The sequence below is a fragment of the Schistocerca americana genome, chromosome 1, assembly GCF_021461395.2.
Source record: "Schistocerca americana isolate TAMUIC-IGC-003095 chromosome 1, iqSchAmer2.1, whole genome shotgun sequence".
In the NCBI taxonomy this organism is placed as follows: Eukaryota; Metazoa; Arthropoda; class Insecta; order Orthoptera; family Acrididae; genus Schistocerca; species Schistocerca americana.
The window spans coordinates 479,314,656-479,332,998 of record NC_060119.1 but is presented as its reverse complement, the minus strand read 5'-3'; the positions used below and the strand labels follow the sequence as shown (position 1 = coordinate 479,332,998).

The 18,343-nt window shown below is 41.9% G+C and overlaps 1 protein-coding gene across 1 annotated transcript in view; it reads left to right on the top strand.

The window, feature by feature from the left end:
• The window catches only part of LOC124624054 (beta-1,4-glucuronyltransferase 1-like), a 165,778-nt gene that overhangs the window by 94,584 nt on the left and 52,851 nt on the right, over nucleotides 1–18,343 (top strand). The window contains exon 4 of the mRNA XM_047149082.1: nucleotides 11,960–12,272. Coding sequence (XP_047005038.1) covers nucleotides 11,960–12,272 — 313 coding nt within the window. The remainder of the gene's footprint in view (nucleotides 1–11,959; nucleotides 12,273–18,343) is intronic.

Sequence of the window (18,343 nt, the reverse complement as noted above, 5' to 3'; positions counted from 1 at the left end):
TACGACTATTGTTCTTAACCCACGTTATATGACTGTGTGGCACACCATTCCTTTAAGATACCATGGACATTCCGCATTGATAAATCGGGAAAAATTATTCACGGTGCTTCTAAAGACAACAGCTCCATTACGCCATTCAGTTACACATCATGTCGTCCCATCTTAATAGACTGGTTGCAGACACACCACTTCACTCCACTCAGGGCCGAACCGCACAATAACCCTGGGTTCGGTGTGGGGCGGCGGTGGGGTGAGTGGACTGCTGTAGCCTCTTGTGGGGTTGTGAACCACTGCGGGCTACGGCGGGGATGAAGCCTCTCCGTCGTTTCTAGGTCCCCAGATGCACACAACACAATACTTTCGCTTTTGTAATATTAGTATTTAAACTTGCTGTATCAGTCTCCCGCCTTTGTTGTTAAAGTCTATCAACTCGCGAGACGAAGAGTACAATCACATTCAAAAATGTACGCGTTTCAAATATATTCCGTTCATACCTGTTGCTTCTTTCTCCAGTTTAAAGGTCTCAAAACTTCCTTTTACAGATGCTGAGAATTGTTCTGATGGTACGGAATCTCCTTTCCTGATCATCATTTAAATCTTAATTTGTCAGTATTGAGAAGAAGTCTAATCGGAGCTGTAGTATTCCGATATACATTGTTGGATATAATACGGTAGGGTGAAACAATAACTTGTTTCTCACAGGCCGTTAAAATAGATTTAATTCAAAATTAAACAAAAAAAATTACAGAATCTTTAAATCCGAGACCCGGTGGTGATTCATTCCATTGCTCCGTTCTGTGATTTCGTTCACGTCTTGCAAACGGCCAATTGTGCTATAGACGCTGCTAATGGCAGATTGCTTCTGTGTTTGATTAAAAATCAATGTTATTTCCTATGCAGTTGGCATGACAATGATTTTAGCGAATGTCTTGCCATTACAGAGAGGAGGCTAAAGAATGTATAGATTTTTCTGTTTTGTTTGTTCCCGTTGTTGTGAAATACCTCAGCACAGTCATTAAGTTCTGACACTGGGCGCATAGCGGCGATGTGACGCACTACAGCACATAGGTGGCGCCCTGGTATGCCAGTTAGTCTGAGGAGAAGGAGGAGGAGATCATTGTTTAACGTCCTGTCGACAACGAGACCAATACAGACGGAGCACAAGCTCGGATTAGGCTACAATTGGGAAGGAAATCGGCCATGCAATTTCAAAGGTACCATCGCAGTATTTGCCTGAAGCAATTTAGGGAAGTCACGGAAAACCTGGATTAGGATCGCCAGCGTAAGTTTGAACCGTCGTGCTCCAGAATGCTAGTCCAGTATCGGTTGAAACGTCCCCATAGAAGAAATATACATGACTGTGCTTAAACTGACACACAATGTTTTTAGCGCAACGCAATCTGACTTTCAAAAATCCCTACAAAAGAATGGCCCTGACTAACATTAACCTATACGTTTCACAAATCACTTACCTCACAAAAATCTTGGTTACTCGAGCTACTGCAATACAGCGAGCACCACTACTGCCAGCTAAATAAAAGATTCAAACTACGGAAGGCACTAACTACTGATAGGGATAGTTAGCAAATGAAAGATATTAATAGAGAACAAACAATGTATTTACCTTGATATCATCATATATAAATATAGCAGTTCATGACAAATTTCAAAACTCCGCCATCTCTCTCCCCACATCCACCACTGCTGGCGGCTCACCTCCAACTGCACAACGCTACGCGCTGTTCACACCCAGCTGCCGCTGCCCAACACTACAATGGCGAGTATTACAACAATGCAAAGCAGCCACAGACTGCACACAGCACAGCCAGTGATTTTCATACAGAGGTGGCGTTACCAATAAAAAAACCTAAACAGCCTACTTACATAGCCCCCATGCTCCCCACAAAAAATTTTACAAATTGGATTGGGCAGTGGCCAATATAGATTTGAAAAAAAATTTTCATAATTACAATAACAAAGAAATCAAATGCACACACTTATTGATACAATGTTGGTCAAAAGCTAAAAATTTCTCACAGTCCATAAAGACAGTCCAGATTGTTCATCACAGTAAAAATGCAGAGTTTTTCTCAAAGTCTGAGCAGTAAAAGAAAATGCACACAGAAGTAGTGGATTTCCATGCAGTCTTGAAGAAGTAGTGTTGTCCTTCCAACGGAAAGACAGTGCTGACTATTGACATGCATACAGGTAATGGGCCACAACGGAGCAAACCCACAGCAGAGTCAGTCGAAATTTTGAAGAGTATTGGTAGGTAGGTCATCACAGAGCAGACCCACTGTAGTCCTGGTAGAGATTACGGTATTGGTGGGCCACCAGAGGTGCAGACCCACTGCAGTCCTTGTAGAAATAATGGTATTGATGGATCATCAAAGATGTAGACCCACTGTAGTCCTTGTAGAGATAGCCAGCAGCCATCTGTTGTGACTGTGCAGGTGCACAATCACCATTGAAGAGTCTTGCGGATAATATAGCAAGTCCATAAACCACCACTTGTGCACTCACAAAGTTTTCGGAACTGTCCTTAGAACCAACAATGCTGTTATCCAGTCCCTTGCTGAATTATTAACACACGTGCAAACACTAACAGTCCCTACTTCTCACATATTGTCCATATACTATGACCAACAGAAACGTGTGCAGTGAAATGTAACTTACAAGTTAATAATAAGATGAACTGGTGTCAATTACAATTTTATAACATGAGAATACAATTACAAAGGTACAAAATACATCATTAAAGAACATAACAATACAGATAACATTTGTAGTAAAACAGGCGTTACAAAAGAATAGAAATAGACATATACGTCAGTGTTACAGGAATTATGACATGAGTACATACATAAAAGATCAGAATAACTTTCGAAACACCAACTTCACACATGAACATTAAGACAGAACAGAATAAATAATGTATAAACATCTTTACAAAGAAAATAACACAGTATTTGAAAAATTCTACAACATAAATCTTATTAGCTAAACACATAAAGACAGGAAAAAGACAAATACACAATGGTACATACATACATAGCAAAATAATACAAAAGGAAAGGACAGGGTTTGTTTTACTGCAGTATTTTGCAAACAAAACTTTCTTAACTTCTTGGAGATCTCCCTTCATTCATCATTATTCCCAAAAAGTCCTATCTAAGCCTGCTTTCTGTATTCTGTTCATATTTCTTTCAAAATAATTATTTCTGATTGTACAATACTCATTTGGGCCCAAATCTTTCTCATATAACTTCGCAATGCATTCTTTACCTATTCTCCATAGTCAGTTTCTTATATAGTCTACCCCCTCTTAAGCTAACTTAAATCTACTGATCTCAGATGCTAAACTAAGGGACGAGGCAATGCAGCAGCACAAAACAATTAATATAAACAGCAATGAAAAAAAATGGAAAATCGCAAAGCAAGCTACAGTAAATCTAAATTACCAAGCAATTCAACATTACAACTAATATGAGGCAATGCGCAGCAAACAAAAAAATAAATCTGGCTTAGCAGAGTAACACAAATTAAAGTTCAGTAGCACTATGCCTGGCAAACAGCAGCTTATATCTAAACATGACATAGCTCAAGCAGAAAAAATAGTACACTAAAGATAACAATGCAGATAAGGGAAATGTATAATCACATCTTAATGTCTAAGTAATTAAAGTGGTGCACCACAAATTGTTCTACAAAAGAAATTACCAAGTACTTGAAAAGAAAATTACAGATGCAGTTACTGTTATTAGTCCCTTCTTATTGTTCTTTCCTTACCAAGTGCTCCTTTTTTGAATAATGTGGATCACAAAATTATTATTTAATAGATCTGTTGACAGAAAGTGTTCACATTAGCAAATGCATTTAATTTTATTTTATGAAACCAATGCTGCAACACAGCTGGAAACCAGATATTAAACAAAATGAGCAATCTCTTAACTACAAAGACAATAGATGTAAAATGTTTCTAATCATTTCATTAGGCGTTTTAGTAAATATCATAAATTACGAGCTCCACAGTATGCTTTCAACAAGGAAATGTCAATAGCGAGGACAATGGCCTCCCCTTTCTTTTTTTCTACCTGATGAGGCACTCACTAATGACTTGTTCTCCCAGAGTCTGACACAGCTGCGTGCCCACGACGCATTACGTGCAGGTGGTCACTTAACTTTCTTACGGAAATATTTACGACAGCAGTTTCCGCTACAGTGACAGTCTCATATAAAAAATTCACAGGTTAAGAATTTGCGTTACAAATCTGTAGAAACAAAATCCTGTAAATATAACAGAGTCCAAAAAATTTTCGCCAGCATTGTGATACATTCACGCATTTACACACATTTCATAACTCTTAAAGTACGATTTTTGGTTTCCAACAACCTTTTCCACAAATCAGAGTCCCTAAACACTACTCACTATTCCTACCTCATTATACATATACATATTCATCGACACTTCTTCAATATTTCATCATGAGAAATATGTAGCATAATCAAACTCCTCATATACAGTATCATCATCTTATTAATCATAAACATACCTCAACAGTATAATACACATCGTCGTCATAATAATATCATAATATCTTAGTCAACTCTCAAAATCGTCGTAGCTTCCTCCAATAATTTCAAAACCTAAAAAAATTCTCTGCTCATGTCAATAGTGTCATCTGCCTCAAATGTACTTTAAAAATCATGATCCCATACCAAATACATCATTCAAAGCTCTCATAGTATCACAATGGTTCCGAAAAAATATAAGCATTGCACAAAGTACAGACAAAATACAATTTCATAAGTGTGAAGTTATCCAACTGTGTAATTGCGTAAACATCTGTCACTGATGTAATAAAAAAGTTTATCTCTCAGTTACATGATCAGATAGCTGTGTAATTTGTGTGTTAGAGAAATATGGTACCGATGTGTAAAGTTGTATAAGCAAATACCATATTATCTAGGGTTCCTTGTGGTTGCCACACACATGGTACACAAAGTAAGTGTGTACCCCCCTGAGGATTAATGTAATTATACCCTCAGGTGTCACAAATTACAGCAATGGAATGAAATGTATCACGGAAAACCTTTGTATCATTGTACTTCAAATATCTTTAAAAATAAATGTTTTAAGTACAAAATTAGTCACTCAAATACGTGTACCGTAGCGCTAAACTGTGCGTCTTGTTGCAACATAATCTCTGTGGAAGTGACGTAGGTATCGTCCTCCGAAAGCCAAGTTCTGCAGAAGTCAATGTACTTACCTCATGATAAACAAAAGTGAAATGCTTATTGGCGTGATGAAGAAAGTACTGTACAGTAACGTATTGTTGTGCCACGAAAAAGGCTGTCTCATTGTTGCTATACCACAAAAGTTACCACTAAAACATGTTTTTCTTTCCAGAAGAATTCAGAAAACTGTGCAGATATAAAACAGATACACCGCAAAAGCAACATTGTAAATTGTCACTCATTAGTAGCGTCGTGATAAAATCGTGTAGCTGTTACATAAACTAACCACTGTGTCATCTGGTATCTCACAGAAAGTACTTTAAATCCAGAATGTATTTTCAAGTAAACCAAAATGTTGCATTAAAATCTCATTAGCAGTACTGGTAAATGTTCTAAGTATGTAAGCCTTATAGTCGTTCCATAATCGTGCAACTAACAAGCAAGAATGTACACACACAATAACACTGTGACGTCTGTTCACTATAACAATGCATTCGTCATTTCTGTTTCAATAAATTCTCTTGGTTCTTGACTGGATATTTAACTTCAAACATTGTTGCATGTTAACAGATTCTAAGTCTGACAAGCATACTAGTAATGTAAAGTGAAAAGTTTTATGGCAATGACAAAGTTAAAAAGCAGATTATCTTTCAATAAACGGTTTTACATGTAAAATGTGGTGTAAACCTTTACTCTTCCTAGTACGCAGCGTTTCAACTTCAACGCAATTATCATGCGGTATACGTCGTTAAACAATACTGGAATTTTTCTCAAGGTTAGCGTCTATGTCATTTTTCTCTGAGCCAGCCGGCGCAGGTGGCTGCCTGCGGTGCGAGTCATTGTCTGTTTCTTTGTTGACGCGCGCCGTTATTGGAATTAGGAGACCTAACTTCTACAAATTCACCGTGACGAGAGGGCCCTGCCCTGTTTGAATCCCGCCAGTTCTGATGCAATTCAGGTCTGTCGTTATGATCATATCGTCTGTCGTCATGTCGGTAGTTCCTGTAGTTTCTTTCTTGTCGGTTAAGTGGTGGAGAATTTCTCCCTGAATCGTAACTGCGCGCTGGACCGTTGCGTCTAAAGTTATTCTGTCTCCCTTGATAATAATTACTTTGGTTCCCAAATTGTCTGTTTCTCTGATTGTCTCTGTGATAGTCACTACCGCGGAGAGGTGATCTTTCCCTGTAATTATTACTACTCTGCCAACGATTGTCATACGGGTGGTGGCTGTTTTGGTCACGATTTGTGTAGTGAGAATAGCCTTGTCGCGTCCAGTTATCGTTTCTGTCGTCACGGAATTGTGAAGGATGTGACCTGTAGTGATTGTTTTCCTGTTTTCGCATCCCGCAACTGTCAGTGTCAATTTCTAATTCTTGTAAGAGTCCCTGAAATGCTTCAATGTCGTCTTTGCAACGTCCTGCCAAAATAATATGTCGTAAATGTTCAGGCAGTTTGATTAAGCAAATGCGGATGAGTTCTGAGGGGCTGTATGGGTTTGAAAGATACTGATTCTTATGCAACATGTCTTCAAAATATTTCATAAGACTGGAAAATTCAGATTGTTCGAAACGTTTCATCATTATGATGCTATGTTTTACTCGGTCTTGCGTGGCTTGAGACCAATATGCTGAGAGGAAGGCATGGTAAAACTCTCCTTCACTGTGGCAATCGTGAATTACCGATCGCATTCCTACAGCTGGTTCATTCTCCAAGTAGCCACACATAAATTCTAATCTGTGTTCTAACGACCAGTTGGGAGGAAAACAATGAGAGAATTGAGGAGCCATGCTTGTGGATGAATGTCGTTGCCAGAATTCTTAAATGTTTTGAATTTACGTGTAGTAATGAACAGCTTATAGTCAAAATCATCATGTCGGCGAGTCGCATATCGGTCATTGTTAGGTCGTGTCGGCCGTTCCATCTCAAAATTCGGTGCACATTGCCAATTTCTTTCATAACTTCCGAAATGCCCTGTGTTATTATTTTGTGGCTGTTCCGTATTTCTGTGTCCCTCTTCCCGTATTGGGGCGCGAGTATCCTCTGAAATACGTAATTCTTGTATTACCTGTGTCAGCTGATCTTGTACTTCCCAGATTTCTCTTTTGTACTATGTATTGATTTGATTTTGATTCTGTTTGAATTTTCTAATTTGTTCATACTCTTCTGTGTCAGTGAAGGCTACAGGTCTTGTGTCATTCAGATCATCATCTACCTTTGTAGATAAGTTAGTGACCTGATCCGAAAGTTCGGCTACTTTCTCCGATAGTGAACACATTACCTCAGTGTGTTTTTCTGAACCAAGTTTCAGAGTGTCCATTTGTGTTGAAATCGAATCTACTGTGTCCTTTAAGTTTTCCTGAGTTTTTGCAAGTTGCGTAACTGAATCGGTAGATGCAACTGAGTCAATTTTAGCCCACAAGGTCTCATGATTTTCATGAACAATGGTTTGCAGTTCTTTTATGGCTGCTTCATGATTCTGTAATGCATTTTCATGCCGCGAAAAAATAGGTTGAAAATGCTCACAAATTTGTGTTTTTACGTCATTACAGACTTTTTGACATTTCGATTCAATGTTATGTAACTCACTAGTTAAATCTTCACGTGTTTGTTCAAGTGTGGTGTCTAACTTTTGCAGATTTTGTCCCATTGCGTCTAACTGTTGCTGTGTTTGTCTCTGGTGTTGTTCCATTGTGTCTAACTTTTTAAGATTTTGTTCCACTGTGTCTAACTTTTTAAGATTTTGTCCCATTTGTCTCTGATTTTGTTCCATTTGTTGCATTAATTGCAATAATAATGTATTAGTGTCTGGAATCTGTTTCTCTACGCTTTTCGGCAGTGCATTTGCACCGGCAACATTCACATTTTGACAAGCAGAAAATGTGTCTTGACTTATTTGAGAAAACGGTGATGACCAAAAACCTGAATCTACAGTATTTGCGAAATTGTGTCCTGTCATTTCGGATTCCTGAGGCGAGCTGTTGCCGACCGATCGATCGATAATGCTTCCCTGTTCACTACCTGTTTCACTGTCTACACCATTGTTTGCAGCCCGCTCCATTTCCCTATGCACAATTACCAAATTACTACTTTGAACATCAGTTAATTCATTACTCGGTGGCGCTAACACACTGCTTTCATTTTCGCTGTCATTTCTCAGTTTACTTTGGAGCCTAGTATTACGTTTTTCACACGCCATTATTGTCACAGTATTTCACATGACAACACAGAAAAACACAATTTGAAGATCAAAAATAAGAGAACACATTAACATAGCACTGAAAATAATATCTAGTTAATTGCAGCTGCGAAATACTTGGTGCAAATCTACATGCATGCCACAACTGTTTTACTGTACAACAATGAAAGACTGCAACTACAAAGGAAATTCTCTCTATAATTATGCGCTAGCAATAAACAAAAGCTACACTAATTACACAAACTACAAGGAAAAATCAGAAGATTCCAGTGAGGTATCCTGGCAGGGTCGCCATATGAGACGTCCCCATAGAAGAATTATACATGACTGTGCTTAAACTGACACACAATGTTTTTAGCGCAACGCAATCTGACTTTCAAAAATCCCTACAAAAGAATGGCCCTGACTAACATTAACCTATACGTTTCACAAATCACTTACCTCACAAAAATCTTGGTTACTCGAGCTACTGCAATACAGCGAGCACCACTACTGCCAGCTAAATAAAAGATTCAAACTACGGAAAGCACTAACTACTGATAGGGATAGTTAGCAATTGAAAGATATTAATAGAGAACAAACAATGTATTTACCTTGATATCATCATATATAAATATAGCAGTTCATGACAAATTTCAAAACTCCGCCATCTCTCTCCCCACATCCACCACTGCTGGCGGCTCACCTCCAACTGCGCAACGCTACGCGCTGTTCACATCCAGCTGCCGCTGCCTAACACTACAATGGCGAGTATTACAACAATGCAAAGCAGCCACAGACTGCACACAGCACAGCCAGTGATTTTCATACAGAGGTGGCGTTACCAATAAAAAAACCTAAACAGCCTACTTACACGGTTAGTCTCTCATGTCAGCAAGGGAGAGTTGAGTGCATCCACTATTGGCAGAAATATGGTTGTTGTTAGTGATTTGACTCCGCGTATCGGAACTCGAGTAAGTCGGAATTGGAAAAAAGTACAAACAGCAAATTCTGCGAGGAACTAGGCAAACTCGCTATCGAAGTGATGCATTAAGCTGACGGTGACTCAATGATTGAGACGCAGTCTTGTATTTAAGTGGCACCGACGCTTATTGCAAAGGAGACACAGTCTGGAACATGATGTGCCGTAGTGGTCGGCCACAAACGATTTGGACTGAACGCAAGATTGAAGAGGTTGCAATGTTGGCGCGCGCCAATCGCTCCCAGTCGGTAGACGATTTCGCAGCAGCAGTAGGTTTCAGCCACAGTGCGAGCTACAAAAATTCTGACTAGTGACCGAAACATGTCGCAGCTTCCCAAGCACTGTGAGCATCCCGAAGCAAGACCGTCGTAATGACAGCATGACGATATTTGGCGTCATGTTCAGTAGTACTGATGATGAACCGACTGGATAATAAACGGAGACGAAACAAGGTGTTTCCTGAGCGATCCGCAACTGAGCCGACAAGCGACCTTCTGGAAAACACCAGCATCACCACGGCACAAAGAACCGCAACCAGACAGGTCAAGAGGAGAGGTGATACTTGAATTGTTTTTTTATTCAAACGGAATTTTTCAAATGGAATGCATCCAAGACGGTGCAGCGGTAAACAAAACCCGCTACAAAATCTCGGCCGCTTGAGCGTCGTTAGTCATGAGCTTCGGTATGGGAACAACTGGCTGTTGCTACACAACGGCTTTGAACATCGTTCTGTCCTCGTCCAAGATGCCCTTAGAAGGCAACAGATCACCCTTTTACTATGCCCTCCGTGCTCACCAGATCTCGCACCGTGTGTTTTCTTTTTTTCCTTCTCTTTCCTCCCATGGGAGCTCTCCTGCACTCCTACGGGGGCGTAGATTTCATTAGGTCGAACAGATCATGACTGCCGCAAGAGAAGCCACACGGGACCTTCCTGACAACATGGTTGAACGATGCTTCCAGCAGCTATAGCGACGTTGGCAAACGTTCATAGCAGCCAACCGCGATTATTTTGAGGTAAAATGTTGATCTGTTTCATTTCAAGCCGTAGCTGCACGGCCAGAAGGCCAAAAGCGAATAAAAAATGGTATATTATGTTAGGCGGCATCTTGTGACGCGTCCTTGTTCTCGTGGGTGCCTACTCTGGCGGCGTCAATTTCAGAAGTTAACGACTGTAGCACTATAACGTTTACGCCACTGTTCCGACTTCGGAGACTAAATCCCCCCCGCCCCCTGGACATTCTATAAATAATTTTCTAACTTCTGTTTGTATTAATTTGTCTTTCATCTTTCAATATTTTGATTGAAACACTATCATTCCAGGCGCCTCTTCTTTCCTGGTACCTCGAAGGCCTTTATACACTTGATCTGGCATTACTTTTGTAATGTCATTAGTTTCATAATTCACTACCTCTATTTCCCATTCATCCCTTGGACTGTACAAATACTTGAAGAAATCTTGGAACGCTGTACAATTATCTCTCCTGCCTAAGTGATGAAATGTGATGTCTACTCAACAACAGTCCCTGTTTCGTCTTATTGTCTTATTACAACGACGATTGTGATGGACAGCGATCACGTAGCCTTCTCTCCACCGAGGCTCAATAATATTGAGGTCTAATGACTCAATGCGAGTGCGACATTGAATTCCGCAGTGACTTTTGCACTTGTCGTTCTCTTATTTTTCGTCATAATACTTTTCAATGACCGACTGTCACGATCATTCTTGACACACGTTTATCGGTGATGTGACTTAGCGGATGATGTTTTTCCGCTTTCCCTATATTGTTGTTGTTGTTGTGGTCTTCAGTCCTGAGACTGGTTTGATGCAGCTCTCCATGCTAGTCTATCCCGTGCAAGCTTCTTCATCTCCCAGTACCTACTGCAGCCTACATCCTTCTGAATCTGCTTAGTGTATTCATCTCTTGGTGTCCCTCTACGATTTTTACCCTCCACCCTGCCCTCCAATACTAAATTGGTGATCCCTCGATGTCTCAGAACATGTCCTACCAACCGATCCCTTCTTCTTTCCCTATATGCGATACAAATCTTTGATATGGTGCCTGTTGAAACACCAAACACATAGTTACCTTGGTTTTGGAAGCACCAACAATCTGCCTGTGTTCGATTACACTTAATTCCGACGTAATGCACTCACAACTACACAGAACACTGTACTGAGCATGACCGACACATTGCGATAAGTATCAAATAGGTTCAAATGGCTCTGAGCACTATGGGACTTAACATCTGAGGACATCAGTCCCATAGAACGTAGAACTACTTAAACCTAACTAACCTAAGGACATCACGCACATCCATGCCCGAGGCAGGATTCGAACCTGCGACCGTAGCGGTCGCGTGGTTCCAGACTGAAGCGCCTAGAACCGCTCGGCCATTCCGGCCGGCGCGACAGGTTTCTTTTGTGGTCAAATAAAGCAGCACAACCTGCAGGCTCGGCTAGCTTCAGTAGCTATGTTCAGGCATGCATTTCTTGGATGTTTCCATACCTTTGTCCAACCGCTGTAAGTCTATGGTAAGTACAGCGTTATTCGTCTGCATTGCAGGTGCGCGTACATCTTGCCGGTGTTCGAGCTGGACGCGAGACTGGCTGGCCCACCGAAGGACAAGTGGGAGCTGCAACAGCTGGTGGAGGACAGGCTGGCCCGTCCTTTCCACTGGGAAATCTTCAAGGACAACCAGAAGTCCCTGGATCCGACTCGCTGGCTGCAGCACGCTAACGCCTCTTCGACGCAGTTGTCCGTGGCCTACAGCGTCAAGTACGGATGGGCCTTTGAGCCGGTATATGTGGCAGCCAGTGGAGAGCTGCCCCTGTTTGACGAGAGCTTCGTAGGGTACGGCTTTACAAGAAACACGCAAGTACGAAACATAACCTACTATTTCCTCCTGTAATGACGTATAGACAGTTACATGTAATATTAGATAATTTCATCCGTCATCCCTAAATTTATTTCTCTTTCTGCAGTAGAGGTCACTTTCTCTATATCCGATTTACAAGAGACTTGCTGAGAAACCCATCATTGCGTGGGTATTGTCAATTTTCTATTAGAATTGAAAACATAAAATGTCCTGTGTTTGTAGTGAAACATAGCAAAAATTTCATTTCCATATATTCGTGAAAATACCTCTGAAATTATTAAACAGTCGTACAAAATTATACGCACAATGGACAAATGTGTAAGTACAGTATCCAGATTAAGAACGCGATTCTGTAAACATCTGTACTGCAATGGCTCCTCACTGCTCTACAGACGTCAATCGTTTTCGTCTACGGCCATTTGCGCTTCGCATTTTTTTAATTGACTTTCGGGACGTACCCACACACCCATGTCAACAGTGGAATGTCATTTAAGACGATATGAACGTAAGGACAACACAACACCCACTCCCCGAGTGGAGTTGCGAGTCTTCCCCGTTGACAACACGCTGGGCGAATCACATGGTCACGGGTTCGATTCCCGACCGGGTTGGAGATTTTCTCTGCCCGGCGACTGAGTGTTTGTGTTGTCCTCATTATTTCATCATCATAATCATTCGTGATAGTGGCTAGATTGGATTGTGAAAAATTGGACTGTGTAAGAACTGGGACTTTGTATGGACGCTGATGACCGCGCAGTTGACCGCTCCATAAACCAGACATCATCATCACGTTGGGCGACTTGCGTGTCGAAGATGTTGATGAAATGAAGATAAGAACAACACCCAGTCCTCGAGTGGAGAAACCTCCGACCCGGCTGGGAACTGAACCTGGGCCCACTGCACGGAACTCAGAGCGCTGACCACTCAGCCAAGGGGGCAGACTATTGTAGGAGACAAAATCTATTAAAGCTTCATGCTTGATGCGGCATTTTTTCAAGTGCCTCAGTGTTTGTGACGTCATATCTCTTGAACTATGTGTCGTACAATGACATATTTGCGTAGGTGCATTCAGCGGCTTATGTAAATACTGTCTGCAAAATGTATTGCGAATATAATTAGAAGCAAAGAAGTTATAAATTTAAACGTCATGCACAATGCGGCAGTTTTTCGCACATCACATTGTCAAAAAAATGGCTCTGAGCACTATGGGACTCAACTGCTGAGGTCATTAGTCCCTAGAACTTAGAACTAGTTAAACCTAACTAACCTAAGGACATCACAAACATCCATGCCCGAGGCAGGATTCGAACCTGCGACCGTAGCGGTCTTGCGGTTCCAGACTGCAGCGCCTTTAACCGCACGGCCACTTCGGCCGGCATCACATTGTCTATTGAGTCATATTTCCTGAACTATATGTGATATACTTTTGTAGGTGTATTTAGCGTCACACGTGGATACTGCCTGCGAAATTTGTTGAGAACACAGGTCGCAACACAGAATACATTTAAATGGCAATGCAAGATGCGCCAGTTTTTCATGACCTCATCGTTTAAGATGTCATAGCTCTTGAATTATGGAAAGTAGGTGGTTCTCATCCCCACAGCAATTGTTGCCTGATAGTAAGGGATATGTGTACCAACATTAGTTGAAATCGGTCGAGTTGTTTAGAAGGAGATGTGGAACATGTAGTGTTGGCAGAAGAGCCAACACTGTTTTTCTAGAGGAGGCCGAAATGCACGCGTTTAATTACACGCTGACTGGCGTGAGGTCTGGAACAGGACAATATCTTGAGAATTGCAAATAAAGTACGTAGTTGATATAATACTTAACTTTAATCCACAATTGTAGAACATCTCTCGTTACGGTACATGCTTCATAATATTAATTATCAATTGAATACGGCGCCTTGCTAGGTCGTAGCAAATGTAGCTGAAGGCTATGCTAACTATCGTCTCGGCAAATGAGAGCGTAGTTGTCAGTGAACCATTGCTATGAACGTCGGCTGTACAACTGGGGCGAGTGCTAGTAAGTCTCGCTAGACCTGCCGTGTGGTGGCGCTCTGTCTGCTATCACTGACAGTGGCGACACGCGGGTCCGACGTATACTAATGGACCGCGGCCGATTTAAAGGCTACCACCTAGCAAGTGTGGTGTCTGGCGGTGACACCACAGAACACACACACACACACATTTTGATCATATGTATGGATTTAAACGCTGTAAGTTCTCTCCTAGTGAACTGTTATCACAGTTCAATTAATTTTCGGCAGTTGTACTGTTAAATTAGTAGAAAAACGCACAATGGATGGTCGTAGTTCCTTCTAAGAATAAAAATATCCCATATCCAATAACACAATAGTTAAGATCACTATTATGGGGATACACTATTAATGACTGGAAAAATATTGAATAACAACATTTCAACTAAAGTTTCATGAAACTTTTCGAATTTACGAGAACGTACTAAAATGTAATGCCACCAAATGTTTTATTCTATTCTCATGATCGGTTGAGGTATTGCATGTCATTCACATTACTCGGTCGACTTCGCCGCTCCGCTGGCGCAAGTTGCAACCCTCTCCCGCTAGAGGGCTCCGAACTGTAGAAGTATGTCGGTACACTGCAAAACCCTCAGAAAACTGAAAGCACGAATTCCAAGTGTCCGTCCACACATGGAGCACCCTCTCAGCATGATAATGCCAGCCCACACACGAGGGCTGCGACGTCTGCAACGATCGACGCCTTGCGTTCACTGTCATCTGTGATCCTCCATACAGTCCTGACTTGGCCCTATCCGACTTTCATCTGTTTCCAAAACTTAAAGAACACCATCGTGGACCTCACTTAGATAGTGATGAAGCAGTGCAAGTACAGGTCAGGTTGTGGCTCCATCAACAAACGTTCTATCGTGACCGTATTGACAAACTGGCCTGTCGTTGGGAGAAATACACTATGTGATCAAAAATATCCGGATACCTGGCTGGAAATGACTTACAAGTTCGTGGCGCCCTCTATCGGTAAAGCTGGAATTCAATATGGTGTTGGCCCACCCTTAGCCTTGATGACAGCTTCCACTCTCGCAGGCATACGTTCAATCAGGTGCTGGAAGGTTTCTTGGGGAATGGCAGCTCATTCTTCGCAGAGTGCTGCACTGAGGGGAGGTATCGATGTCGGTCGGTCAGGCCTGGCACGAAGTCGGCGTTCCAAAACATCCCAAAGGTGTTCTACAGGATTCAGGTCAGGACTCTGCGCAGGGCAGTCCATTACATGGACGTTACTGTCGTGTAACCACTGCGTCACAGGCCGTGCATTATGAACAGGTGTGCGATCGTGTTGAAAGATGCAATCGCTATCCCGGAAATGCTCTTCAACAGTGGGAAGCAAGAAAGTGATTAAAACATCAATGTAGGTCTGTGCTGTGATAGTGTCACTCAAAACAATAAGGGGTTGAAGCCCCCTCCATGAAAAAAGCGACCAGACCATAACACCACGACCACCTCCGAATTTTACTGTTGGCACTACACACGCTGGCAGATGACGTTCACCGGGCATTCACCATACCCACACCCTACCATCGGATCGCCACATTGTGCACCGTGATTCGTCACTCCACTGTTCAATCGTCCAATGTTTACGCTCCTTACACCAAGCGAGACGACATTTGGCGTTTACCGGCGTGATGTGTGGCTGATGAGCAGCCGCTCGACCATGGTTCAGAACTGGTTCAAATGGCTCTGAGCACTTGAGCACTATGGGACTTAACATCTGAGGTCATCAGTCCTCTAGGACTTAGAACTACTTAAACCTAACTAACCTAAGGACATCGCACACATCCATGCCGGAGGCAGGATTCGAACCTGCAACCGTAGCGATCGCGCGGTTCCAGACTGAAGCGCCCGACAATGAAAGCCAAGTTTTCTCACCTCTCGGCTGTCATAGTACTTGCCGTGGATCCTGGTGCAGTTTGGAATTCCTGTGTGATGGTCTGGATAGATGTCTGCCTATTACATATTACGACCCTCTTCAACTGTCGGCGGTTTCTGTCAGTCAACAGACGAGGTCGTCCTGTACGCTTTTGTCCTCTACGTGTCCCTTCACGTTTCCACTTCGCTATCACATCGGAAACAGTCAACCTAGGGATGTTTAGGTGTTTGGAAATCTCGAGTACAGACGTATGACACAAGTGAACCTAATCATCTGATTACGTTCGAAGTCCGTGAGTTCCGCGGAGCGCCCCATTCTGCTCTCTCACGATGTCTAATGACTTCTGAGGTCGCTGATATGGAGTATCTGGCAACAGGTGGCAGTACAATGCACCTAATACGAAAACGTATGCTTTTGGGGGTGTCCGGATACAGTTCATCATGTAGTGTATGTTCATCACCTGGGTGACTATGTTGAGAAATAAAGATGTAGACATGAAGAATAAAGATGCAGAATGTTAATAAAATTTGTTTTATTTAAAAAGCTTTACTAGTTGTCACATAACAAATTCGAAAAATTTATTTTTCAGCACGCCCTCGTATTATCAAATATTAGTCGTTGTGATTTTTAGCTCTTACACACACACACACACACACACACACACACACACACACACACACACCACTGTTGAAATCTCAGTTCTACAGTGTATAGTGTAAGCCCATTACTAGCGATTATTCGTTTTCTTATGGCAATCCATCCGAGATACATTTTGCGTGAATCACTCACGATATCATTTCGTCTCTCCCCTCTTATTAATTGTTTTATATCCCCTTTCATATCCTTAACGCGACCAGGTGCCGCTAAAGGCCACCCACTGTTTACAAAATATTTAAAACATGTAAATATTGGTGGCTGGTGCTTCAGTGCGACAGCTTTTGACATACAGCATGGACTCTTCCGTAGCTGCGAGCTTGCTATTCACCGCAACGATTCTTATCATCTCCATCTTCTGCTGAATGCCAATGAGGTTAACAACTTGCTGGTATGAATATTGGGAAAAGTTGATTCCAAACTATTTATTCACAGACTGGAGCGGTTACCTCAACTTCAGAAAACTGACTAACAGAAGCACCTTGGAACCTCTGCGCTCAGTCACGAAGATTGAAACATTCATAGAACAACCGAAGGCAAAACTCATGCTTTTGTAGTAAACACCAGTTCGTCAAAACTCTCTCATGAATCGCAGCGAAAAGAAGCACAAAACTTAATCGGGGTCACTATGCATTAGGTAAATAGTGACCGGATAAAGAACAAAATCGGTCCCATCTGAATCTAGCTAAGCGATAGCAAAGTTTTCACTCGCGAGAACTACGTAATGCTTCTGACAAATGACTAAAATTAACAGAAAATTTCTAAAGCGGCAAAACTGAAGTAACTTTCCACTGTAATCACTTTCCAAATGCGCACACAGGCGGCAAGTCATGCTCATCGCACACCAGCACAGCGATTTACTAACCGTTCACGGCAGATTAGCCTCGCTTCCGTGCACAAAGACAGAAAAGCTTGGAGGGGGCGAACTGACCATTCGACAAGACCAATTTTTCAAAGGTACCAGGCGTTTCCTCCAATCACAAGGTAGGAGAAACAACACCTGGTTCCTTTTCTCAAAATTTTCTATAGGTATAACTCCTAAAATTAGAGCAAATGCTTGTCTTGCACGTGGGTCTGAGGGAATCAGTCGCAAGACCGTGCGTTATGAAAGCCCGGAAAGATAAATGCCGCATCAGACTTGCACCTCGAGCCAGCTTCGAAAAATGAAATTCAACGGCCGTTCCAAGGCGATGTAAAAGGCCGAACCAAGGAATTCCACATGAATTCACCCATGTGCACGCGTTTGCAATTAGCAGTTATCGATATTCAGGAAAGGTGGTTAAGGGTTTGTGGTGCACTGAATATTAAACATAATAGAGATGAAAATAAAAATCAATCAGTTCGGTTGACCGTATTAGTATATAGCATAATAAAAATACACTCCTGGAAATGGAAAAAAGAACGCATTGACACCGGTGTGTCAGACCCACCATACTTGCTCCGGACACTGCGCGAGGGCTGTACAAGCAATGATCACTTGCACGGCACAGCGGA